Source organism: Lates calcarifer, linkage group LG4, assembly GCF_001640805.2.
Source record: "Lates calcarifer isolate ASB-BC8 linkage group LG4, TLL_Latcal_v3, whole genome shotgun sequence".
NCBI lineage: Eukaryota > Metazoa > Chordata > Actinopteri > Centropomidae > Lates > Lates calcarifer.
The window spans coordinates 19,343,445-19,367,687 of NC_066836.1; the positions used below are offsets into that span (position 1 = coordinate 19,343,445).

At 43.0% G+C, this 24,243-nt stretch overlaps 4 protein-coding genes across 5 annotated transcripts; 1 reads left to right on the plus strand and 3 right to left on the minus strand.

The window, feature by feature from the left end:
- The first annotated feature begins 37 nt into the window (after window positions 1–37).
- tmbim1a (transmembrane BAX inhibitor motif containing 1a) lies at window positions 38–8,634 on the plus strand. The gene is made up of 12 exons (XM_018677449.2): window positions 38–321; window positions 3,896–4,207; window positions 4,467–4,534; window positions 4,967–5,031; window positions 5,115–5,168; window positions 5,267–5,317; window positions 5,398–5,437; window positions 6,013–6,050; window positions 6,142–6,229; window positions 6,332–6,427; window positions 6,513–6,566; window positions 6,664–8,634. The coding sequence occupies exons 2-12, from the start codon at window positions 3,901–3,903 to the stop codon at window positions 6,811–6,813; spliced, it is 1,011 nt and encodes a 336-aa protein (XP_018532965.1). The 5' UTR covers window positions 38–321; window positions 3,896–3,900; the 3' UTR covers window positions 6,814–8,634.
- Window positions 7,451–10,817, minus strand: si:ch73-71c20.5 (DUF4748 domain-containing protein). 2 transcript variants are annotated; one of them, XM_051070147.1, is made up of 4 exons: window positions 10,746–10,817; window positions 10,217–10,481; window positions 9,011–9,211; window positions 7,451–8,886 (listed from the first exon to the last, which is right to left on the minus strand). In XM_051070147.1, exons 1-3 carry the CDS (start codon window positions 10,777–10,779, stop codon window positions 9,040–9,042), a joined length of 471 nt encoding a protein of 156 aa, XP_050926104.1. In that variant the 5' UTR covers window positions 10,780–10,817; the 3' UTR covers window positions 7,451–8,886; window positions 9,011–9,039. The 2 variants fall into 2 exon arrangements, with proteins under 2 accessions (XP_050926104.1, XP_050926103.1); XM_051070146.1 differs by having other exon boundaries at window positions 7,451–9,211.
- Window positions 10,818–10,928: 111 nt separating this feature from the next.
- On the minus strand, window positions 10,929–16,473 carry mcm6 (minichromosome maintenance complex component 6). The gene is made up of 18 exons (XM_018677445.2): window positions 16,256–16,473; window positions 15,920–16,066; window positions 15,616–15,726; window positions 15,317–15,404; window positions 14,997–15,158; window positions 14,751–14,916; window positions 14,521–14,669; window positions 14,233–14,383; window positions 13,988–14,129; window positions 13,753–13,894; window positions 13,567–13,674; window positions 13,229–13,384; window positions 12,972–13,100; window positions 12,670–12,834; window positions 12,140–12,266; window positions 11,834–12,040; window positions 11,582–11,721; window positions 10,929–11,469 (listed from the first exon to the last, which is right to left on the minus strand). The coding sequence occupies exons 1-18, from the start codon at window positions 16,351–16,353 to the stop codon at window positions 11,359–11,361; spliced, it is 2,499 nt and encodes an 832-aa protein (XP_018532961.1). The 5' UTR covers window positions 16,354–16,473; the 3' UTR covers window positions 10,929–11,358.
- A 4,949-nt stretch (window positions 16,474–21,422) lies between these two features.
- LOC108883894 (C-X-C chemokine receptor type 4) lies at window positions 21,423–23,271 on the minus strand. Its single transcript, XM_018677456.2, has 4 exons — window positions 23,131–23,271; window positions 22,815–23,023; window positions 22,408–22,691; window positions 21,423–22,294 (listed from the first exon to the last, which is right to left on the minus strand). Exons 1-4 carry the CDS (start codon window positions 23,143–23,145, stop codon window positions 21,699–21,701), a joined length of 1,104 nt encoding a protein of 367 aa, XP_018532972.1. The 5' UTR covers window positions 23,146–23,271; the 3' UTR covers window positions 21,423–21,698.
- Between the last annotated feature and the right edge of the window lie 972 nt (window positions 23,272–24,243).

Below are 24,243 nucleotides of genomic sequence, written 5' to 3' on the forward strand. Positions count from 1 at the left end.
TCGCACACGCAAACACACACAAACACATGCCTCTGGACTCCACCCTGGTCTTCACTGTTCCAGGAAATGTTGTCCACCACTCCTTCACATCTGGCTGCTGCTGCTGCTCAGCACACACCAGGACAGGCCTGAGAGGCAGAGAGGCAGGTTGCGGAACAACTTCATATCAAACTGTTTACCAAATCTCTTTGGTACTTTGGACATTTTTTGGAAGCAGAAAGGGTGTGGCTGAGGCTGACACCGGAGAGCATTGACATTTCTCATTTTTTCGCTGGGAATTAAAAGCACCAGATTGTTTGCTGCTGTCGCGCCTCTTATTTGGTAAGTGGAGCTGATTTTAAGATGTTGTCCTGTTGTTGTAGCGATGTAAAGACCCAGAAACATCCGACATACAGACGAGTTAAATGAGTCTCTTCTCGGCGGTGTGAAAGTCCCGTCATGTAGCCCTGACTTTTGCTGATGGCTGAGCGCTATTCATAGCAGTGTAGCCTGTTTGTCGTGCGGGCTAACGTCACGTACCTGAAAAGGCTTTTTGTGAGCTGAGGTTGGCTGCACGGTGAACAGGGTGGAGTGGGTGCAGCCTGGCTCCTCTGGGTGCTGTGGCCTCGTGTTAGAAACTGCCCGGTGCATGCTCCTGGTCTGATCTGATCTGATCTGCCTGTGTGAACAAGTAACTCCCTCGTTTAATTTCATAAACTGCGGTTCTTACTTCTTGTTTCGTTTGTTTCATTGCATTTTTCTCAGCTGCAGCACAGGACAAAGTTACTGTGCACTTCCACCCAGAATACACCTTTACTTAATTCAGACAGTTAAACGTTTGTGATATTAGGAAAAGACGAGATGTTACCAATAATATTAATGATGGCTGCACTTCATATAGATGTCCCTGTCAGCCATGTGAGTGAGCCTGCATGCGTCCTATCACTACCCTTGTTGAGAAGCAGCAGCCATTGTGAATATTGATTTCTGTAAATTAATTTCTACACCTGTTTCCCCACATGTGAATTGGTCTGTTGTTCAATGATGGGAAATTCCCTTCAGCTCATTCACACATAAACACTTGTTTACTATGGGATCCCTCATATTCAAATATTATTGAAAAGACTGTCCTTCAGTAAAGGATTCTACAAAAATGATTTTGGCAGCGATTAGGGCTGAACCATGAGTTTTACTCATCAAGTAATTAATTATTTGACTACAGAACTTCAGAAAACAGTGAAAAATGCCCATTTCTTCTTAGACTCCAACGTCTTCAAATGTCTTGTTGTTCAGACCAGCTGTCTAAGATATTTAACTCACTAAAGTTGCAAATTTGATAAACAGGAGGAAATTTTTCGCATTTTTGGTTGAAAAACGATTAAATCAATTAATCCGTTATCAGTATAGTTTTATTTGTGTCAACCAACTAACAGAGTTGTGTTTTCAGCTCCAAACTATTAACTATATTTCAAAGGATGAAATGAAATAAAAATTTAGATAAAAAATTACAATATCTTCCCCATTTTCTGAGCCTTACATACAATCCATAAATATCACCCATTGACTCTAACTTCACTGTGGACGGACAGAGCAACAGAAGAACCTTACAACAGAAGCACTGCAATAAAAAAATAGATATTAAATTATCACATTTGATGTCAGTCTCAGAATGAAATGTGGGGAGGAGAAGTCTGAAAAGTCATGATGACTAAGGACAAATACAGGAAGACTGTAGCAGCAAGAAAAGACACAACAGCCTCAGATATTACAAAGTGAAACAGTCTCAACAGAAAGCAAAAATTATAAGCTTTGCCAAACCGGTTCTTACTGTTTCTGTTTCTATTATTCTGTCCACCCACACGACAGACATCACATGACAGAACCAGTGGGTTTCTTGGGCACAGGTTGGTCACAGTTCCTCTCTATCAGTGATGTGTAAAGAGATTTGAGGAATTGTAGTTTGTATTATGTTACATGGAGGTAAACAAAGTCATTACACTGTCAGCAGGGTGCATACTTCACTGTGCTGACTCAGAACCACATGATGATTTGGTGTTAGTGGTGGTGACGATGAAATATAATAATCAGATGTGGAAAATCAACATCAGCCACCAGCCTGAACTTATTTTTCGCTACAAGTCTTCTGCCAGTCTCTGTAACATTTTCTAAACGTTCACTTTCCTGAAGCAGAGTTAACGCCCTCTTATTCAAACACCGAAACACCCTCAGGCCTCTGATCCACGTTCTGTGTCTCAGTGACCAAAAAGTGATCAGGTCTTAGGCTCCTTCTGTGTTGTTTCCGACTGCAAATACTCTGAAGCATTTTTTCCATTTAGTGTTTTCTGTCCTGTTGCTTGGTGCTTGGGATGTGATGTAATGGCAGCATGAGGCGGAGCCAGCTCTTGAATTCTTTTACTGTGTGTAGTCCCTAAAAGTCCCAGTGAAAATGGAGCTCAGGGAACATTCGGCATTCTCTAAATAACTGAGCAAACAGGAACATGCCAACATAACAGATAATAGTACAGTGGTTTAGTATCTATTGTAATATAGTGAGGAGTAAATTGTCAGGATCATCTCCAAACATTAGGAGTGTAAATCCATTCTGTGAGAGATGTGCTTAAATGAGTCACACTGTAAACACTGAAGCCCTTTTACATTATCATGTTTTATTTTTGACTGTTGTGTAATTTAGTTCTTTAGCTGGTTTAATTTGTTGGTGAAGTACTTAGAGTATCCTGTTAAAGTGCCACACATCTTTTCATCCTCATCGGAACATGGACTACTAATGTCTTCTACTATATTTGACTGCACTGTGTGAGTGTGTGTGTGTGTGTGAGTGGTTGTGTGGTTTATTATTAGAAATTTCCCCCAGAGATCCATGTGGTGGTTCGTGAGCCTGTGGTGGTTTTTGGGACCCACATTGCTAAGCAGAACCATATGTTCACTTAAACCTAAGACAAGCCCAACATGTATCTTAAAAGGCTAACTCAAGTGTGATTGTTCCCAAGCCAAATCTTAAGTGTTGGCTAAACATGTGTGCACACACCCACGCATACACTCATACAGTAAGAGCAGCTCCTTACCCACGTCATCCTTGGTTGTATTTCTGTAGGTCATGGATTTTTTCATGTTTTTACTTCAGAAAAACCACACACTATATTACAATATGTACACATATCGCAATATAAAGTTACTCAATACCCATGGGTCATCATATCTCCCATCCTTGTGATAGGGATTAGATCAGAGCCTGACTGATACTTGATTTTTGAGGCTAAAACCAGTATTCATACGTGACAGTTTTAAAAAATCAGATAAAGACGTCCACTGACGTTCATTTTCTCGCATAAGCACTCGACATAAAAACTGCTGGGTAAGGATCCTTTAGATTTGAGCAAGACAGAGTTTTAGAGTTGAATAATTCTCTGTACATTGTAGTGACACTCAAACATTCCTTTGCCTTCTCTGACCCATAATTTGTTGTTAATTAAACTTGCATCAATTTATTGTTTTTTAGTCAGTTGTTTGCAGACACAGACACAATGTGGATACAGCTAACATGTTAGGAAACAGTTCCCTATATACACACACAACAGACACAGAGCAATTTTAGCATTCATCTGGAGTTTAGCTTCTGGACACCTAGTGAATATGAGTCCAGTATTCAATCCCTTTTTTTGAACTTTTTTGGTCCCCACTGACTCCTGAGGGAAATGTGTGACTTTTTAGCTGCCGAATTTTCTGCTATGTTCACCAACTGGTCTCTAACTTTGACTGTCCTCAGATAGTACTGTTCCATGGCAGTTTACTGTTCCTTGTTGTTTGTTTGTCTGCTCATCACTTTCTCTGTTGTCGGCTTTTGGAAATGTGAAACAAATGTGAACTCTATTTTTTCCCTCTGCTTCCTTCTTCACAGGCGTCATGTCCAGGTCAGACTACCCTCCAGGGTATGATGACTCCCATGGCCCGCTGTACGCACCACAGGGCGGGTCTTATCCACCACCCCCTGCCTATGGCTTCCCCGCCTATGGTGGTCCCCAGCCAGGCCAGCCCTCTGCTCCTTACCCCACTGGTCCCAACGTCCCTTTGTACCCAGGCCAGCCGGGGGGCTACCCTCCCGGTCCTTACCAGGGACAGCCTCACCCCGCTGGGCCTCCAGGAGCAGGCTATCCTCCTCCCATGCCCCCTGTTGTCCCACCTACAATACCATCAGATGTCCTGAGCTCTGGTAAGAAAGGGACCGCTAAGTGTGTCAGTGTGTGTTTTCCAATGGGGTTGGCCTTTTTTAAAACAAATGTGAAGACTCTGCCATTTTGACAAAACTTGGAAGGATGGTGTATTTTGGTACTGAGTCCTGACATTTTAAAAATTACGTAATTTAATCAGTTGAAAAGTTTGAATTTAAATGGAGGTTGGATTACTTTATCATGCTGCTTCTCTGGTGAGGTTGACATGTTTCTCATGTGTCTCCTCTACTGATGCCACAGGTGATGGGTTTGCGGCGAGCGGCAGCGGTTGGGACAGTCTGAGCATTCGGCACGCCTTCATCAGAAAGGTAAAGTATACTTGCCATGGACAAGGTGCTGGTTACCGTTACACTGGTGTCACAGAGCAAAGCATATGTTTTTCTGAAAGATAAATCTCTGGCTATCTTTGAAAAACTTGTTGGCTAACAACTTATTTTCAGTATCCTCAAAGACTCTTCTAACCACCTGGATCAAAAAGTACTGTTTTCTTTGTGATAAAAAGGATTTTTAACATGTTTACAAGTTGTAACTGCTGCTAAATCCAGTCAGTGGAGGCAGTATCTGGAAGTGAGTCTCCTTGCTTGATCTCTGTGATGGTTATGTAATATTTTCACACATAATAGTTTATTTTGCAATGTATGTTTAGTTTTTATTTTTCTTGTGTCATTCTTGTGACAACTGGGGCTCTGACTTAGATGTGTGTGGGTGTAATGTTCCTTTTACTTGCATGTGTTTTTCAGGTGTATTTGATCTTGGCGTCTCAGCTCCTCGTCACCACAGGCATTGTGGCCATTTTCACCTTTGTGTGAGTGTGTCTTTTTTGTGGCTGTTTGCATATGTGTCTGTATCATGTGCATCGTGCTGTAACTGTGCCTCTGCTCCTCACAGCCACCCAGTCAAAACCTTCGTACAGGAAAACAGAGCTGTCTACTGGGCATCATAGTAAGTCTCACTCTGTGGTGACTCCAGTACTTTTAAGTGAAAAAAATTAAAGTTTGTGAATACTGATAGTATCATCTTGTGCTTTTTGTTTGTTTTAGTGCTGTGTATATCGTCACCCACCTTGTGCTGGTCTGCTGTAAAGGCCCCCGGTGAGTCTGATTGCTCAGTTTTACGAGAAAATTTATAGAACAACTCTGCTGTGAGTTTTCTGACCTTGCTCTCTTTGTAGGAGGAAGTTCCCATGGAATGTCATTCTGCTGCTCATCTTTGTAAGTTTGGATGACTTGTGGTCGACTTGTGAATCAGGAAATATAGATTACGAACAGTTTCCTGGACTTGAATCAAATTTATTCTTAGACTTTAATACAGGAACTTTTCTCCCTGCAGAAGATTTCCATTAGCCTCTGCTAGTGTTGTCTCAGTGCTAGAAGTTTGACCTAGACACTGAGTCACCACATTTGACTCAGGCTGTTTGCATAATGCTTTTGATATGTTGTTTCGGTGCCTGTGTTTTATCAGCTCTGAGAGCAAAATGGCTCAATGTGTTGCTTCATGGGCCAGTTTTGTCAGTAGAGGTGAAGTGATGTTATTCAGCTTTGTGGGAGAATCACTCATACTACTGACTAACTTCTAGGTGACACGTGTTTCCATTACAATTGTTTGTTTTTCTTCCTCATTTAACATTTTTTTTAATCAGCATTAATTTGTCTTTAGCGTTATACAGTATGTTAACACCATCCCTGTTTAATGCCTCTGTTTATGACCACTGTGAGTACTGTGGTTGGAGAATTAAAGTAGTAAAGTTTGCTGCTATTAAACTTTGAATTCTGTCTATATTTTACAGACTCTAGCTTTGTCCTACATGACTGGAGCCATATCCAGGTAAAAAATAAACTCATACAGTCCAAGTAGCATGAAAAGCTCCATTCAGTTTCCTTTTCTATTAACTGTATTTTGGTGTTTTTATTTTTAGTTATTACAGCACAAAAGCAGTGTTTCTTGCTCTGGGTATCACCGCTGTCGTTTGCATCGCCGTCACCGTCTTCTGCTTCCAGACAAAGGTAGGGTGTGTGCGTGTGCAATTGCTTATCAGCTTCAAATGACCACAGTGTTTTTGTGCAGTCACTTGTATTAACATAGCAGTCTGTTCCTCTTTCTAAAAGGTCGACTTCACCAAGTGCCAGGGCCTCTTCTGTGTCCTGGGCATCGTAATATTTGTGACTGGCATCATCACAACCATTGTGCTGTCCTTCAAATATGTGAGTTGAACAACAAAACAGTGTTCCTTACAACACATCTTCAAGTTTTCACCACTGTAACGACTGTTTGTTGTTGTTGTTGCAGATTCTATGGCTTCACATGCTTTACGCAGCTTTGGGAGCCATAGTCTTCACTATGGTGAGTGTTTGACTTAGATGCTATGTAGATGAAGGGTTTCTACAATTTGTATGTCACACCTCCATTTAAACCTGAAACATTTACTCTCTGTTTGCAGTTCCTAGCGTACCACACACAGCTGCTGATAGGGAACAGGAAACACTCCATCAGTCCAGAGGAGTACGTGTTCGCTGCGCTCTCCATTTATGTTGACATCATACAGATCTTCCTTTTCCTGCTGCAGATTATCGGTGCTTCCACCAAATAAGTCTACAAGAGTGCAGCTTGGGGAGGCAGCGTGCAGACAAGCACCCAGCTGCCAAACCATTCCGTGCTTCTTAAAGCCTTCGCTTGTTTTCAGTCAGAATCAGAAAACATTTATACAATCATGGTGCACTTCAGGGAACAGATTGAAGGGCTCAATTTGAGATTTTGTCATAGTATAGGCTAATCCTATGCACAAAAATGCACTTTTTTCTGAAATCTGTATTTGTTTGTATCTGCATTAAGCAATGTACCAGTGGTTAGCAAAGAATATTAACTCTACAATATAAATATCTGTGGACATTGGAACGCACGCTGCGACATTTATTCATTCATTCATTCTTGCTGGACTTCAGTTAAGGCCGACAGTGTCTGAACATTTTACTCTGCATGTAGAAATACCGCTACACATGAACAGACTCCCGTCTGTTTAAATGTTGAGAAAATGGACAAATATGTTTGTTCAAATTTTCAGATTTGCCAACGCAGAGGCAATCTCTCTTGTTGCCCTTGAAGTACAGTAGGGGTGGGCATTGTCCAAAAATTTGGCTTTGATGCAAAATACCCACCAGCACCTCTGAAGCTCACTAGTTAACACACATTTTGTTTGTTTAATCCATGAAATAAGCAAAATATTAAAATGCCAGGTTATGCTTTAACAGGGATTACATTCTACACATTTTCTCGTCCATGAGCTGTAAATTCCTACAGTCTCAACTGGATGTGCCATTTTTACACTTTGGTTTTTATATGCATTAAACAAGCAAATACAATGTGTTGATTAGTGAGCGTTAGAGGCTGGTAGGTGGAATTTTATCTATGATGAGCGCCTGGCTCACTGTTCCGCCTTTTCCAGTCATTATGCTAAGCTAAGCTAAATGCAACAGCTAGCTCACTGTAGTTTCATATTTACCGTACGGGGATGAGAGCAGTATCCGTCATCTCATCTAGCTCTCAGCAAGAAAGTCTCTCAAAAATATTGACCTACTGCTTCTATCACATGGAAGTTTAAAATTCAAAGTAGGGTTTAACAGTAAATCAGTGTTCAGTGTGAACGCATTGAACTAACATATGTAAAGCAAACAGTGCTGCTCTCAGATGAGTGCCGATGTACCCAAAATGTGATGTTACATAATGTACGATATAACACTTGGACATCTGGTATTGATCCTGAGTCACTAGTATGGATATGCTCAACACTTACTATTTGTATTATCAGTACTTAAAGGATTGACATGCCCACCCCTGAAGTACAGCTCAGTGACGACAGCCTCAGATCTGCTGGTTCATGCCAGCAAGACTTTGCTGATGGTCTTTGATACATGTGTTGCTCTATTGTATTTACATTCTACATCACTATAGTGCCTTCACAATGACAATGTTTGTGAGATTACATTTTTTACTTTAAGATGTACAGGGTTATACTCATAAGCTTTTATAGTATTGTTACATACTGTATGTATCTGTTTATATATTCTTGTTTACAGTCAGATCTGGGTCAGATGCTGAGTGTGCCAGCAGGGTGGGGTTTTCCACATGGGACAGCACAATCATTCCCGTTGAAACACTGTCAAGATTTCCAAAGTCAGAGCGCTACAGCCAAACTGCCTCACTGTCCAAAACCTCTTGACATAATCAACCCCACCCGGCTGGTCCTCCACCCAGACCAAAGTTTCATATAACCCTAAACTCTCAACAGATATGGCAACATTCTGACTGTGTGGCATAGATAGTAAGGGGTATGGGTTTGTAAATATACATATCAATGCTGAAGAGAATCCATTTGCCTTTTCATATCAAATAAAAGATTTTTATTTGAAATTGATGTGATTCATGTGCAGCTGTATCAGTTACAATTTATGTTTAAAGAAAAGTTCATTTATAAATATACATTTTTATTTATTTCCTCTTATTTCTATAGAACTTCAGCGTGATGGCTTATAAATAATGTATGTGGTCATTCTCTGGATTTAATGAAGTGGTCAAATTTATAATATGAACCATCTATATTCAAGAGGAAGAAAAAAAACAGTCCGGATGAAAGGCTTTGTTGCAGGCACGTCCCTTCCTGGATTTCCTGCATCAATCCACAGAACAAACAGTAACCCAGTTCTGAATGTCTCACAGGGCTTTTGGATGTTATCAGTAAAGCTCATGCAATTCTCCTCTACTCAGTCTTGGGCATGGAGTGCAGGACTCACCAAATCAGTTGCGACATTCAGGATGAACATTATCGGTCCACGTTAACCTCCTCGGTGTGACGCCGGTAGCGGCTGCCTTCATATTTTCCCTCGGTTGACCTTTTCATCCTCTGTCGAATCTTCAGCTGCTTCAGTCGGTTCTTGTCCACTTCTCTCTTGGCCAGGATGAAGGCGATGATACCTGTTGGGAGGCCAATCATCCTGGACAGAGGCCAGAGATAAACAACACAGTTTCATGGGTGTACAGAAACTGTCAGCGTCTTATAGCATGGAGAGAGCAAACTGAGTGGGAATGAAAAGAGTGCTTCAGCTGTGTTGATTCAGCTTCATGGTCACTTTGGAGGCTGGAGTTTTTGGTACTTTTTTATATTGCATTATACTAATATATCTAATATTTTGATATCCATTTTGTGGGATGGTTAGTGTCAATGCATAAGCCTATATTGGCTTTAGTTTGGAATATGAAATACACTGACAAGTGAGTGTATAAACTGGCTGGAGAACCCCATTCAACTACTGTATTTCCAAACAACTGTTGAAACACCTGCACTGTTGTTCTATGATTAGCTGTCAGTGTCTGTATACCAGCTGTTACTGCAGACACCAGTACTTAATAAATAATCAGAATGGTAGGAATGCATTATTTAATAGATCTGGCAGACAGACTGCCCACTGTGTCTTAGGACAGGGTTTTGCCAAAGCTCCAAATAATTAATTTAATAGTCTTGTCAAAAACTGAAGCATGCACCATATTTGCATTTTCCTCTGAACATCAAACTTTTTTTGGTATAGTTGGTCCGACTAAAGCCGCCCCAGCAACCAGCAACTGCCTAGTACAATGTATTGTCAAAGATGCTCACTCAAATTATTCTGTATGAGGAAGGAAAATAATCTCTTGATGTTTGGTGCAAATCTCTGTTACAACCATACTGTGTGATAACAGAGAAGTACAAGCCCTGTGTGATGGGAGACAAAGCTCGTTGTTTGTTATTGTCATGTAAGATCTTATGTTCTTGTTTGACACTGATGCTGCCACTTGTGCTGATGCTAATGCGTGTGCAAAATCATCTACTGCTAATGACAGTACTGCATAAAACATGAAAAGTTTACTAATGCACATATTTCCACACGCGTTGTTTAGTGATGTCTTCGCTCGTTGGGAATCATTTTCAGTTGTTGGGGGTGTATATGATGGAAGAGACTCACCAGGCATAACCAATCGTCGTCATGGGATTCTTCGCCTTTCTCCTGGGGATGTACTCCGGACCGTCCTCCTCCTCCTCCTCCTCGGCTCTCCTGTTGTCTGTGCGGGTGCTGCTCTTCTGCGGCTCTGTCCTGGAGCTGCACAGGGAGGCAGCAGGAGAGACATGTAGAGGTCGACACCGAGCAGCGTGCAGCCGCAAACACTGACACACTGCCGTGGTATGGCTGCTCTGTGTTAGGAGCCACCGGCCAGAGACAAGGTGTACACCTGGGGGGAGAGAAAGCCTTTTATCCCTCAGTGATATGACCTGTATCCCCTCTGCGGCCAGGTTAATGTGAGAATCTACTAACGTCGCGTAAAAACAGGGGAAAGTCACCTGTGCTGTTCAACATTACTGCGAAGTAACATTAAATGATGTGATACACAAATGACTCCACGGTTTCTGTCAATGGTAATTCTAATGTTAATCTTATTAAACTCTGAAGTGTAACCTGTTAGTAGATAGGTAACTTTAAAGCATTTGTGTTTTACCTTTTAGTACTGTCCTCACGTACGACGCCGCCATGTTTGTTGAATAAGCTTTCGGACATGCGCAGTGGCATTCTCATCAAAGCGGAGACTGCGGCCACCTAGCGGACATTATCAACGTGGCGCTTCAGTGACAGGCTGCTGGGAACGATAAAAACTGTACAATTACACAAAGCCAAGCAGATCTGTGTTTATGTCAAAAGCATTTTATTTATTTAACCAACATTTCCATTCACTCCATTTCATAATTTTACAAAAAGACATAACTTGAAACCATGGCGATTAGCTGCAGTGTAGGCCTCCAATATACAGTTACAATAAACAGCAATTACACAATTCAAGGCAGTTCTCTTAACTCAAACAAACAGAAACCAGCCAACAACTGGAATAAAGAGAGCAGCATATTTACAAAGTCAGTTTGACAAAGAAAACACCTTTTTTTAATAGCAGAGATGATAAACTCAAAAAAACAAGTCTAATAGCATCCCCAATGCTACTACTATGTATGTGTTACATATGAGCATTCATATTTAACACCCTGAACATCAGCTTTGTTGTTGAAGTTTAATATCAAAAGTCATGGAAGCTGTGAGGGCTGAGTAAAACAAAACAGAGCTTAATCTTCCAGGATGTAGTTGGGGTTGACGACCAGAACAACTTCTTCCTCTGAGCTCTCAGACTCTGAGCCCTTCAGTCCTGCCTGAGACAGCTCGATAAGGATGTGATCCTGTGGAAACAGATGCACATTGTCAGTTATGTCCACACTCAGCTTTAAATTAATCATCTTTGCCTACTGATTTAAAAACAGAGGATGTTTTTTTTGTAGAGAGTGGACTCACATAGTGCACCAGCCTGTGGATGACCTTCTCTATCATCCCCTTCTTATTGACGAGCTCCTCCTCAGAATCGATCTCTGACTCGATCTCCTTCAGATACCAGTTCACCACTGCACTTTTCTTCAGCTCCTCCTCTTCCTCAGCTGCAGATAGCAGTGAAAACATGAGGTTTTAAAAAAAAAAAAAAAAAAAAAAAACCCGTGCAGCCACAAACAAGATAAGAAGCATAGAGGTAGGAAGGAGAACACCTCTTACCCTCCTCTGCTCTGCGTAGATGCAGGACAAGCAGGTTGGAGAGGCGTCTGTACTCAGTGAAAGACAGGCGGAGAGACGGTTTGGGCTGGCTGCCAGGCTCAGCGTGGCCGTTTACACCATTGGTGTGGCCATTAATTCCATTAACGTGACCATTAATACCATCCACATGGCCGTTGACACCATTCACACCATTAGGGACGTTGTTTCCTGGAAAGACAAGTTTGCATTAGATGGTGTGTATACATTACAGATATCTGCATGTGCATACATTTTTTCTCCAGGAGAGTGTTTATTGTGTGACAGTACCTTCCTCCTGCTGCTGTTCCTCCTCCTCCAGTTCATCCTCCTGCTCCAGGTTGATGTCAGGCGTCTCCACTCTGATGATGGATTTGTTCAGAAGACGGAAGGCTTCCTTCACGTGTTTGGGCTGCACCTGGTGTCATAAAGAGAGAAGACAATGGTCAGCATTCTGCATCATGTGATGTACCTTGGATTAGTAACATTAGTCAATATTATTTTAGTGCTACTTAAAAACATTACTTTTTCTTTTTGAGGACTAACTTGTGGTTGTTAGATTATATTATTTCATGATAAATATCTGGTTCATTGTATGATACTGTGACAAGTTATTGCTCGTTTGCAGATTGGTGTCACTCTGTGCCAATTCTATAGCTCTCTTGTTTATAAATGTATACTTGCAGTGCTTAATGCAGCTGTATGTCACTCTGTGCGTCATGTTTTCTCCTTTATACGTATGTCTTTTATTGTCCAACAATCTGTACCATAGTGCCTGTGCACCTTCTGTATTTGCTGAATGGGAAACGTTTTGTACTCACCTCATCACAGCAGTGCATACGGGCCATGCCCTCTGACAGGCGGATCATGCTCTCCAGCTGTCGCACCGTTATCCTCCAGGCAGACTTGGACACGCCGCCGGAGCCGTCGCGCTGACGGAGGCGCTTGTACTGCTCGACGATGAACTCCTCCGATTCAGTTGAGATCTACGGATAAATAGTGTGCAATGATTAATATTGAAACACAAAAGTAAGAACATACGTAAAGCCTGAATTAAAAATGCGAGTGCAGGTAGAAACTTGAGAACACACACACACACACACACACACACACACACACACACCTTAGGTTTGAACTGCCTGGCAAAGAGCAGGTATCTGCGGATCTCATCCAGAGAGTACAGTCTGTCTACTGACTCCTCCACACGGGAATGCAGGTCCACGATGCGTCTGGCAATGGCGTAGTCTGTCACCTAGGACACACAGATAGACACACTGTATTAGACTAAAGATTGGGTTGTTACAGCATCACAAAACAGGATGCAAGAGGATAAAGCTAATAATGGAGCAGAATTACAACTGCACGGACTACGACCCATACCTCGTTACAGTCATCCACCAGGATGAAGAAGAGGTCGAAGCGGCTCATGATGGGTGCGGTCAGGTTGACGTTCTGTTTCAGACTCTTGCTGCGGTCGTAGCGCCCGTTGACAGGGTTGGCAGCAGCCAGGATGGATGTGCGAGCGTTCAGGGTGGCCTGGAGGAGACAAAGTCAGGTTATTTTACTGTAGAGGTGGCTGAAAGGCCTCCTGGGTAACAGAAAGGTTTGGTTTATAACAGTATATGCAACTTAAAAAGTGCTGTTTCAGTATATGGTATTCACATCAGTTGAGCTGTGTGATCATCTGATGCTGGCTGAGGCTGTCATGACTCTGTTACCTTGACTCCAGCCTTGGTGATGCTGATGGTCTGCTGCTCCATAGCTTCATGGATGGCCACCTGGTCCTTGAGGTCCATCTTGTCAAACTCATCAATGCAACATACACCCTAAAAACAAACATGGCTATTAATAGCAGTGAACACACTTAATGTCCTTCACTGCTCTTCATGACCCGTGACACTCACATTGTCGGCCAACATCAGAGCTCCAGCCTCTATGACAAACTCGTGGGACTCCTCGTCTCGGACCACGGCGGCTGTCAGACCTGCGGCACTGCTGGCTTTGCCGCTGGTGTACACTGCTCTGGGACTGAACTCCTCCACGTGTCTGTACACACACATTTACATGTTACTATTACAACTAACAAAGCTGTACACAAGAGTACAATAATGTGAACTGTGAGTAATCAGTGTTACATACTTGAGGAACTGGCTCTTGGCAGTACTCGGGTCTCCAACGATGCAGACGTTGATGTCTCCTCTCAGCGACGTTCCTTCCATGGTCGTCTTGGGAACACCTCCGAACAGCATCAGCAGAATGCCGCGCTTCACCTCGTCATTTCCTGCACAGTCCCGATCAATGTCAACATTTACATCAGCATGCATAAGCTTTAACACCCTTGGGTAATGTGCCTTTGGAGGTTCAACACAGGTTCGAGCACTGACCGTGGATGGTGGGGAAGAGGCTGGTGCACAGGTTGTGGTACAGGTTCTTGTCCTGGCTCATCTCAAACACCTTCTCCCATTCCTTCTCTGTCATCTGACTCTTGATGCTCTCTGCAGTCTGCTCCTCCTCCCGCAGCTCCTTTCCACCAAACTACAGTGAAGAAAACATGCATTTGTAATTGAACACTGGGCATGTTTGGAGCTTATTTGCTTGTCTGGTTTATTAACTGAACAGGTGGAACAAATGACTGCTCTTAGACAAATGAGTGCTGTGTACACGTCTCTTACTCGTGGGTTAGTTGGGGCCACGTTGCAGGCCAGGAAGGCCAGTCTGTATGATAGCTCTCTGACCCCGAGAGCTTTCAGTCCTCTCAAACCCTCATTCTCAAAGCCCTGGGGTCCTCCAGCCACACGGGTACTGGTCTCTGCTCGCACACCTGGAGGAAGAACATCAAAAATGATCAACACACCTTGTTCAGATAGATTTAAAATAATCATTTGGAGGCTCAAAACCATACCAGGAGTGCTGAGCTGAGAGACATCCGGCACGACGATGAGGGTCCCGGTGAAGTCGCAGCGGTCTCCGGCCTGAGCCGTCTCCACAGCCTCGGCCCTCAAGACGATCTCCAGGGAGCGTGGGATCGAACCACGGGGCAGCTCGGCCTGCGTCTCCTGGATACGCACCTGAACACAGCGAACACAAGAGTTAAACTCAACCACACACGTCAGAACCAACACACGCACACACACAGTCTCATAGATACCTTCTGGAAGTCTATGAACTTGGATTTGTGTGTGTCCAGGTGGAAGCGTGAGCGGTTGTTGCAGACTGGGTTTCTGCAGATGGTTGGTGGGGAGTATTTGAACTGCTGAGGGACGTCTTTGATCACTGCCTGACAGTCCATGCACAGGAAGGTGCCGCTCACCTGAAACCACAAAGAAGTCATAATAAATCACATGCTGAAACCCACAAGCTCAAGGTCAGTGTATTTAAACATTACAGCATCAACTCTCTTTATGTATTTGCATGCTCGTTGCTACTTCACACCATTAATCACTTCTGTGCACATGCAGAGTATCTTACCAGCTCAGGGTGTACTGGGTGTGTCCTCACCACCTGACCACTGATCCTCACCAGGGTGCCAATACGCATGGACGACAGCTCTCGGATTCTAGATCACACATAAGAAAATGGTCATATGACATATTTAACAGATTTGTTAAAGGGCAACTGCAGCAAGAATCAAATACACAAATTATGTAATTTCTGATGGGGCTTCTACAGTATGTGAATTCAAGGCAAACTAAGATTAAATGAAAGCAAAGTGAGCTATGAACCAACACAAAAACCAGGAGCAGATTTAAGCTTGTTATGTGTCTCACTTGTGTCTGGTTGGAAGATCCTCAATGGCAACGTAGAACTCTTTGTTCAGAGGAACATTCCCATGATCCCGAGCGAAGTTGCGCACTGCCCGACAGAGGAAGGGATACACTCTGAAAACACAGAAACTCTCATGTTAACCCACAGGTGAACTCTCTATGGCTGTTAATACACATGTTGCTTTTTATGTGGTGGTGCATTCATACATTAGAACAACAGTGACGGTCTTTCTTTTGACAGTGCTGTGCTTAGAGATCAAACTGAGGCTCCGGGGCAACATAAGGGTTCATGATTTGGGGAACTCACCTGTAGTACTCCTCCTGGATGGTGGTAGCCAGCTCCTGGTTGAAGCCCTCCAGGTCTGTGAAGCTCACCAGCAGGGTGTTCCTCTCGGGCCTGATCAGTTCCTCGGCCTCACGGACATACTTCACCTCCCCATCCCCGGTCTGAAACCTGCACAGAGGAACACGCAGATGAGAAATATTGAAATATAATGCATCACAATCAATATCCGATAAACACAACGTTGGATCCTCGCGGTTACTGATAAAGAGTCATAAAAAAGAGGAGCTATCGTGCGATCGACTCGAGTACAGTTTCGGCCGGCAACAATAAAATGAAGCCTGCTGCTGACAGACTTACTCCTCCAAGAAAGCCTGAAATAACTTCTGGCATTTTTCAGCCAACTCGTCCTTCACCATCTCCCCGGCATTCTCCGCGGTTGCTGTAGCAACGTCCATGCTGAAATCCTGTCAAACTGCAATAAAAGACTTAGAGATTTCGGCTGAATAACAGATCCGTGCTTCTCCTCGCCGGACACACACAGACCACACGCTCAAGTCCTCACAACAGAGCAACGCTTTCGCGCGAAAAGAGATACCACGTGACGTTTGGCGCGCCGCTGTCGACCAATCGGTGACGAGATGCAAAGATTCTCGGGCTTTGTAGCCAATCAAACGGTGGAGCTGTGGACTGACGCAACGCCCCCTCTCCGTTTTCCCGCGGCACGCTTCCTGCTTCAAACTTCAATAAAGTTTAGAAAGAGAAAAAAAGTGAAGACAAGTTCATTACATCTGTCTTATCAAGTCCATCTCTTCACAGGTTCAACCAACTGTTACTAAACCAGCGTTAAGAGGGTTGAATAGTTGTTGTACGTAGTTGTTGTAAGAGTTGTACGTACAGTCTATGACTAATATTAACGCTGTTAGTGTACAGTATATTTAATGTAATGTTGTAGTTCCTCACTGTGACCACTGGAGGGCACTGAACACTCATTCATTGGGGCACAATTGATTCGTCAGTTCATTTGTCTTTTGGCAGAGCTGATGGGTGGGAAGCCAGCGAGGGGTTATGTTCGTGTTGCAGTTAGCCAGCAGATAAACATCCACAGATAACTTCTCAAATGGCTCCTGACAGCCTAATCCACTTCTCTGCTATCATATGCTCAGTATGCTGTAAATACACTGGGGCCTTTTGAGACAGTGAAAATGTTTTTACATAAGTGGTTGGAATACATTGACTATGGACAGCACAGAAGTGGACTGTGCTGCAGGAGAGATCTGAGACATTTATGCTGTGTTTTTTGTTCTGTTTTTGTTGAGATTACCCCGAAACCAATGCAATCCACTATCCAACTGATCACAGAAGCTGTTCTATAATGAAACCACTAATTTACAGCCACCTTTTGATGGGTGGAGTATCACTTAAAGTCTTAACAGAAACTATATTCTTATAAAGAATGTGTTCTGGGTCCAGAGAAATCATCAGTCCCAAGTGTTAGAACATTGATCTCTCATCTCATCACACAGTTGGATTGAATTGGAGGTTTTCTGAAAGAAAAGAACTATTGAACATGTGGTGTAGTGACTTTGAGTCACCTCTGGGGGAGGCTGTAATGGGGGCAAAGAAACAGCGATGGACCACAGTAATATAGTAGTGGTTATAATGACTGTAGCCACCAGGGCCACACAATATTCACTTATGTGTCAAATCAATTAAACAATTGGTTGATCAGTGAGTGAGTGACATATTAATAGAAACATGAAACTATAATGCAGTTATCTGTGAAGGACCCATAACTGGTGTATCAATACTGATATAGACAATATAACATAATAGTTTTAATGTAGTAAACTATTTGAACTGACTGTGAAATATAAAGTCTTTTTAGCATATACATTTATTATATTTCACATTTATAGTTATTCATCGGTCGGAGTTTCTTCTCTGCTGTTAAGAAGGTACCTTGAAGCTCAAAGTAGCTGCATGAGTTTACACATTTACAAAAAATTTGTTACTAAAGTGGGTAAAAGAAGTCTTGTTTAGGAGTAGCCATATTGCAGCCTACTAGTTCTGAGGCCAGTGCCTTGCTCAGGGGCAATGGCAGGAGGATCTCTAAAATGTTTGTCTATTAGAGAAATCTGGAGCACCCATGCAGAATATTGAAGGGGACTCCAAACTTCACACAGAAACGTCCCAGGACCATCTGCAAGGCTAAACACTGATTTCTGTTCTGTTATTCCATTAACATCTATTTCTGTTCCCACATCATTCTCACGTCTCCACCTGCTGAGGTCAATACAAACACTCCTGGCAGGGTATTGGTTTCACCTGTCACATTGTATTAATCCACCAGGAGCAAAGCAGGAAGTTATTGCAGGCCATTTGGATGCAGCCCAGTCTTTCTTTCTCTTTTTATTTCTCCTTTTGTCTTGACCTCTGGTTTTCCCACGATTGTTCAGCTGCAGGAAGCTCAGCCTGTCTGAGTACGAGGAGGGAACTTGACCATCTGTAGGCACACACACACACACACACACACATACATATGCAACACAATAGCATCAGTGCTGTAAAGGTTGGTGAGGGGGGCTCTTATTTAATATTTGCCCTCATAATGTAATGACATAGTGGTATAAGCGACATAAAAGTACCTGATGCATATTTACAGTAAGTGCGGTTAGTGCTGCTACTACTAGTCATAACACATACATCCAGACACATACAGCAGGTATAGGTACAGATAAAACACAGTCTGTAGTAACACTTTAGCAGTAGCAGACAGCAGAGAGAGGAAAACTCAGATGGTGTCAGATTTGTGGTAACAGGTGAAAAACGATACAATGGGAGCAACAGTTGTAAATGGAGCAGGATATGAATGAGAAGAGGCCAGAGGTGGTTTAAAAAGAGTTGTTTCCTGGTTCATTTGTATTCAGACAGTGACACATTTTCATTGTTTATGTGTTTTACTTCAGAACACTGAACCTGAAGTGAAACTGTAACAGAGGTTAAAGTGCTAGCATTCAATCTCATGGACGTTCATATCCATAATGAGTGAACAGAGGGACTTACATCCCCTTTTTTATACACAGACCAGCAGTTTTAGGACAAATTTGGTCTGCCTAGGCATGTTTTTCACTGGCTGAAACCAAACCAAATATTGAACATAGAGCCTTAACTGAATTTTGTTAACCTTATATGTCACCTAAAAATACCCACACTGTCTGATAATGTGGGTGTAAACTCTCCAGATAAAAGTTAGCACTTACAACAATAAAACTGTAAATAAATAATTCGTTAAAATGCTGAAGTAAGAAGAAGAAAAGGAACATGTCACTGTGCTAATAACTGTAATTTGTTGGTTTACTGCACAAACATGTTCACAGGAAATGAGCTGTTTAATTATCCCCTGAAAATTTCAACTTACTAACTTTCCCCCAAAAATGTCTCACTTAATAAGACATAGATGCATAAAGCCAGAAGTCTGTATGGGTTTAACTATTGTAATATGTGATGTGGTTAACACCATTCTGAGTGCAGGGCTGATATAGAATCCATACCAATTAGCTACCAGCTCTGTGAAGCTGTATACTGTTTTGAGCTAAAGAACAGCATGCTAACATGCTAACACTGAACATGCTAACAAGATATTTTAGCAGGTGTTCAGGTGCTCAGCATCTTGGTGATACCTGCGTGCAGCTGGGCAGCTATCTCTCAGGAGGTAGAGCAGGTCATCCACTGATTGGAGGGTCAGTGGTTTGGTCCCTGGTTCCTCCAGAGCACATGCTGAAGTACCCTTGGGCACAATACTGGACCCCAAAATTATAGCATTGGTATGTCTATGTATGTTAGAGTGCTGTATATACAGACCAAGTACTGAGTGAATGGGTGAATGTGGCCTACAGTGTAAGCATAAATGAAACAGAAAAACACATTTGGTGTTGTCTTTCTAGGAATCCATATTTTCAGTCTTATTCTTTTATATTCATAATAACAAGACAAAAGGTGTATGGTTTGCTGAAAGATATTTTATTGAGACCAAAATAAAGGAAAATCTGTAATTGGGTCATAATGATGTATTATCATCTGTCCTTCGTAAAAACTAACAACATCCTGATTTCTAATACTGTGCCAATCTACTGTATGTTTACACATCACTATAGTACCTGTTTACTGATGAAGCTGGATAAAAGCTTTGAGTGACCTTCCGTGCCTCCTTAATGTTGTGAAACCAATTGACTTCATTGCAGCTCTCTGTATTGGTGAGTGCAGAGCTGCTCGGGTGTTTGATTGTTTTAGCTGCTTGTTTTTCCTAAAATGAGCTGCAGGAAGTCTTTCCTGTTTTGAAACACTATGAATAGAAGAGAATTGTGTGTCTGTGTGCATGTCTGTGTGTGTAAATGTGTGAATGTGTGAAGGACAGATCGACAGACACAAACATATGAACAGGTATCAGGTAAGTTTTTGTTCTACATATTTCTCTACAACATCTCTATCCATAAAGCCACATAAGCACATGATAGAATAAAGTTACTTTGGTTCACAGAGTTAGTCACATGGTACCAGAGTCAATTCTTCATTGTAGCAGTGAGTTACTGTATTCTTCCTTTTTGTCTCTCTCACAATGCTCCTCTTCATCCTTCTCCTCTCTGCTCCAGGAAACGGGACACAGTAAACTTCCAGCTTCTGTTTCTCACACTTCCAAGTGGAAGTAGATATGTGGGAAGCACTTTGTATGTGTGCGTGTGTGTGTATGTGTGCGCATTAAAGCACTGGAAAAATGGACCTCCGGACCTCCTTGTCATGCCCCCTTCTCTCTCACGTAGAAGAAGCTGAGTGTTTATATCATCAACATAAATCTAACCTGCAGCCTCAAAACACTGACACAAACACATCCACACACACACACACAGTAACGTGTGTGAGTCAGATACACCTGGGTATCTCACACGTCACGTTTTGAAAAGCACAGTTTTCACCTCGTCCATGATCCGGATCAGTGGATTTAGATGGCAGACGGCTGAGTGATAATGAATCAGTACAAAGGGTGACAAACTGATGATAACAAAGACCAGAAATACACATCCCACTACCAGATGATTTCAACACTTTTCTCTCGAGATCTTCATCTGTGAGTCACCAACTCTGCCCTCAGACACATCAAAGATGAATGAAAACAGAGGTATTTCCAAAAGCTGTCATTATTTCAGGACTTGGCCAATGTTGGCAGCTGTTGGCCGGCAATTAAAGCACGAATGAGACCAAACCCATTTAATTCAGGCTTGTTGTTCTTCCGATTCAACCTTTCCTGTCTCTTTTCAGTGTGTTTTCTGTGATAAAGCTGAAATGCCACTCATTAGCTTGGTTGATTAAAGACTAAATTATTAGTGGAATTTGATATCTATCTCAGAATGAGACTTGATGAGGGTGGGAGTGTGGTTCTGGTTGAGTGATGAACATGCAAGCCAGGAAGTTTGATAGTTTCCCTTAGGAAGCAAGAAATATAGTTCATAATAAAAGCCACTTTCACAAATTGTGTTTACCATTTTATTACAAACATGTATGAAATAACACAAGCACAGCAGCAATGACAACATTTTAAAATCACTGTTTATAAGAGAAAACCCCACACTGAGGGAGAAGTCATGGGCCAGCAGACTGTTCCTTGCTTTCTCAGATACTTTGTGTAAACTTCCTCACAAAGACAAACACACACACACACACACACACACACACACACACACACACACACACTATATACAATATATACAGTATATACAGAACACACACTCTACAGCACAAGTCAGCACTAGCTGGAATGTAAACTGGAGGACTCGGACTCTGTGGTCGTAGAGGCCCCAGTTCGTCTTCGTGGTAAAATCTTCAAACTGGAGGCCCGGCTCAGAGTGAGGGCTCTGCGGGCCGAGTTCTTGAACCCGGCCCCCAGGAAGGCGTACAGCAGCGGGTTCAGGCAGCAGTGTGCGAACGCCATGGGCTCAGCCACGGCCAGCCACACGCCTAGAACGGCCTCCAGGCTGCAGCTGCGAGGCAGGACATCCAGGCGTAGCAGAGCATCCACAGAGATGCCCGCTCCATAGGGCAGCCAGCACACGAAGAAGCAGAGCACCAACGCAATGGTGGTCCTGACTGCTCGTCGCTTCTGCCTCTGGCCCCCAAGTGGGCCCCGGGTCAGCCTGGTGACGATGACGCAGTAACACACCAGCAGGACCAGGCCGGGGATCACCAAACCCACCAGGACCAGCTGGAGGTGGAAGACTGCAACCCAGAGAGGAGCATTGTTTTGTGGGTAGAAACGCTGGCAAAGGGTGGCCCCCTCTCCTCCTTCCTGAGTCCTGGCAAATATTAAGTCAGGCACTGCCAGCAGGGCAGCAGGCAGCCAGGCACCTGAGGGAGGAAGAGATAAAAAGACATGAGGGACTGTGGGAGTATGCAGTAATGAGGAGAAGAGAAGAGACAGGATTTAGTGAAATAAGGTCTGTAAGTCTTTCAGCACTCACCTACATACACCAGTCTGTGTGCCAGCAGCTGTCGCAGACCACCAGTGTTGGTATCCGTGGCTCGGACTACTGCCAAGTATCGGTCCAGGCTGATGAACGCCAGGATGAGCACGCTGCCGTAGAGGTTGACTGTGTAAATAACGTGCACACCGACACAGGTGGCCGCTCCGAAGCGCCAGTCAGCCAAGGCTGCGTCCACGGCCCAGAATGGCAGCGCCAGAACAAAGAGGAGATCAGCAGCTGAGAGATGGAGGCGATACCGGTCTGTGAGGCTGCATTTTGACCTGTAGATAAGCACAAGAGTACAAATCCAATTAACCCTCTCCCAACCTTTAAAGGTCACAAATGTGAAGAAATTCACTGAAGTCGAAGCTCATCAACCAGCAGCCCTCCAACCATCCTCTCACCTGCGTTGGCAGCCCAGCACGATGACGACCAGGCCGTTTCCAGTGATGCCCAGGGTGAAGATGAGCGCATACACCACTGGCAAGAAGACCTGCTGAAGCTCAGTGGTCATCACATGTTCCACCTCGCATGGCTCCTCCAGATCCACCCCCAGTTCACCAGAACCAGAGCCGGAACCTGTGTCGTTTAAGTCGTAGTCGAAGACAATATGCTGGAGACAAAAAGAAGGATGATGGTGGTTAAGGGCACAGGGTGAAGGAAAAGGCAAGAAAACTGCATGCCAAAAACAGCCACCATGCTCCACTAGACTAACCTTACCTCATAGTACGACATGACGGAGACAGTCCCCCTCGTTTCTCAGCTGAGTGAAGTTGAGGTTTCTGTCCAGAGGGGTTATATAGCTGTGTTCATGCTCCTCCCCTAAACACTTCAGCACATCTGCGTTGCTGCTGAAACGTTTTTCCTGTTTTCGAGGTGTCAGGTGCTGATAGTGACTCTATCACAGGATACTCTGTTGTGAGTGTTTCTCTGTCTGTGTTTGTGTGTGTGTGTGTGTGTGTGTGTGTGTGTACGCTGCTTGAATTGTTTTGGCCATGAGACCTCTGGTTTGTGATAATCAATAGAAAAGATGTGTAATGTGTGTGTGTGTGTGTGTGTTACCAATATAAAACTCCACGTTCTGACAAATCAGGACAAGCAGCAGGAGTCTGAGCTCTCAACGGGGTGTGAACATACTTGTTCTATTTGCGTCACTGTCTAGCAAACATGTATGCATGAACATGCATGAGAGGGTGACACAGGGAAATGGGGAGAAGAGAAGGAGCGTGATATTCTGCAAGTGAACGTGAGATGATTATCAGCCCTCCTCTGCTCCACCATAGCTGGAAAGACTTCTTCTCTGATCTTTCACCATCAGTGAACCATGAATGTGTGTTTGTGAGTGTGCGTGTTCAGCGTGTCACCTTTCTGTCTTGTTTCAACACTGATGTGTGGGAATAATTTTTACAGAATTTAATTTAAAATCTTTAAATTGCCCATTTTAAAAAGTCATCGTAAATTAACTGATTACAAGTTAAAGGATGCATTATAAAACTCTATTTCCTTATTCCATCTTTAATGAAAGAATCATTATCTAATTCAGAAACACATTCAAATTCATTTTCCAACAGAATAACAGCTGCTACTAAAGTGTCAATCTATCAAGCTCCATCTCAAAATTGCTTCCTGCATTATGTGAAGTGGAACATTTAGTTTCCACTTAACATAAAAGCAACAAACAAGTGAACTGCACAATGAGATATGATAGGCAGACTCACTGAAAGGAATAACAGAAAGCTGCAGTTGAAATTATGCGATTCCAATTTAAAATTCAATTATTATCTCATCAATTTATTTCAGTTCTATTGTAATTACTGAATTAACAGTTTCTAT

What these genes read in the sequence shown, in the direction of transcription:
- tmbim1a (XM_018677449.2), top strand. Translation starts at nt 3,901, where the DNA reads ATGTCCAGGTCAGACTACCCTCCAGGGTATGATGACTCCCATGGCCCG. An exon ending in ATCAGATGTCCTGAGCTCTG is followed by an intron (nt 4,208 to 4,466) that starts GTAAGAAAGGGA and finishes CTGATGCCACAG; the next exon opens with GTGATGGGTTTGCGGCGAGC. An exon ending in TCTTCTGCTTCCAGACAAAG is followed by an intron (nt 6,230 to 6,331) that starts GTAGGGTGTGTG and finishes TCTTTCTAAAAG; the next exon opens with GTCGACTTCACCAAGTGCCA.
- si:ch73-71c20.5 (XM_051070147.1), bottom strand. Translation starts at nt 10,779, where the DNA reads ATGGCGGCGTCGTACGTGAGGACAGTACTAAAAG. An exon ending in CGTGAGGACAGTACTAAAAG is followed by an intron (nt 10,482 to 10,745) that starts GTAAAACACAAA and finishes CTCTCCCCCCAG; the next exon opens with GTGTACACCTTGTCTCTGGC. An exon ending in ACGACGATTGGTTATGCCTG is followed by an intron (nt 9,212 to 10,216) that starts GTGAGTCTCTTC and finishes GCCTCTGTCCAG; the next exon opens with GATGATTGGCCTCCCAACAG.
- mcm6 (XM_018677445.2), bottom strand. Translation starts at nt 16,353, where the DNA reads ATGGACGTTGCTACAGCAACCGCGGAGAATGCCGGGGAGATGGTGAAG. An exon ending in TTTCAGGCTTTCTTGGAGGA is followed by an intron (nt 16,067 to 16,255) that starts GTAAGTCTGTCA and finishes TCCTCTGTGCAG; the next exon opens with GTTTCAGACCGGGGATGGGG. An exon ending in CCAGGCAGTTCAAACCTAAG is followed by an intron (nt 12,835 to 12,971) that starts GTGTGTGTGTGT and finishes ATTTATCCGTAG; the next exon opens with ATCTCAACTGAATCGGAGGA.
- LOC108883894 (XM_018677456.2), bottom strand. An exon ending in GTGCTGGGCTGCCAACGCAG is followed by an intron (nt 22,692 to 22,814) that starts GTGAGAGGATGG and finishes GCTTATCTACAG; the next exon opens with GTCAAAATGCAGCCTCACAG. An exon ending in ACACAGACTGGTGTATGTAG is followed by an intron (nt 22,295 to 22,407) that starts GTGAGTGCTGAA and finishes TTCCTCCCTCAG; the next exon opens with GTGCCTGGCTGCCTGCTGCC.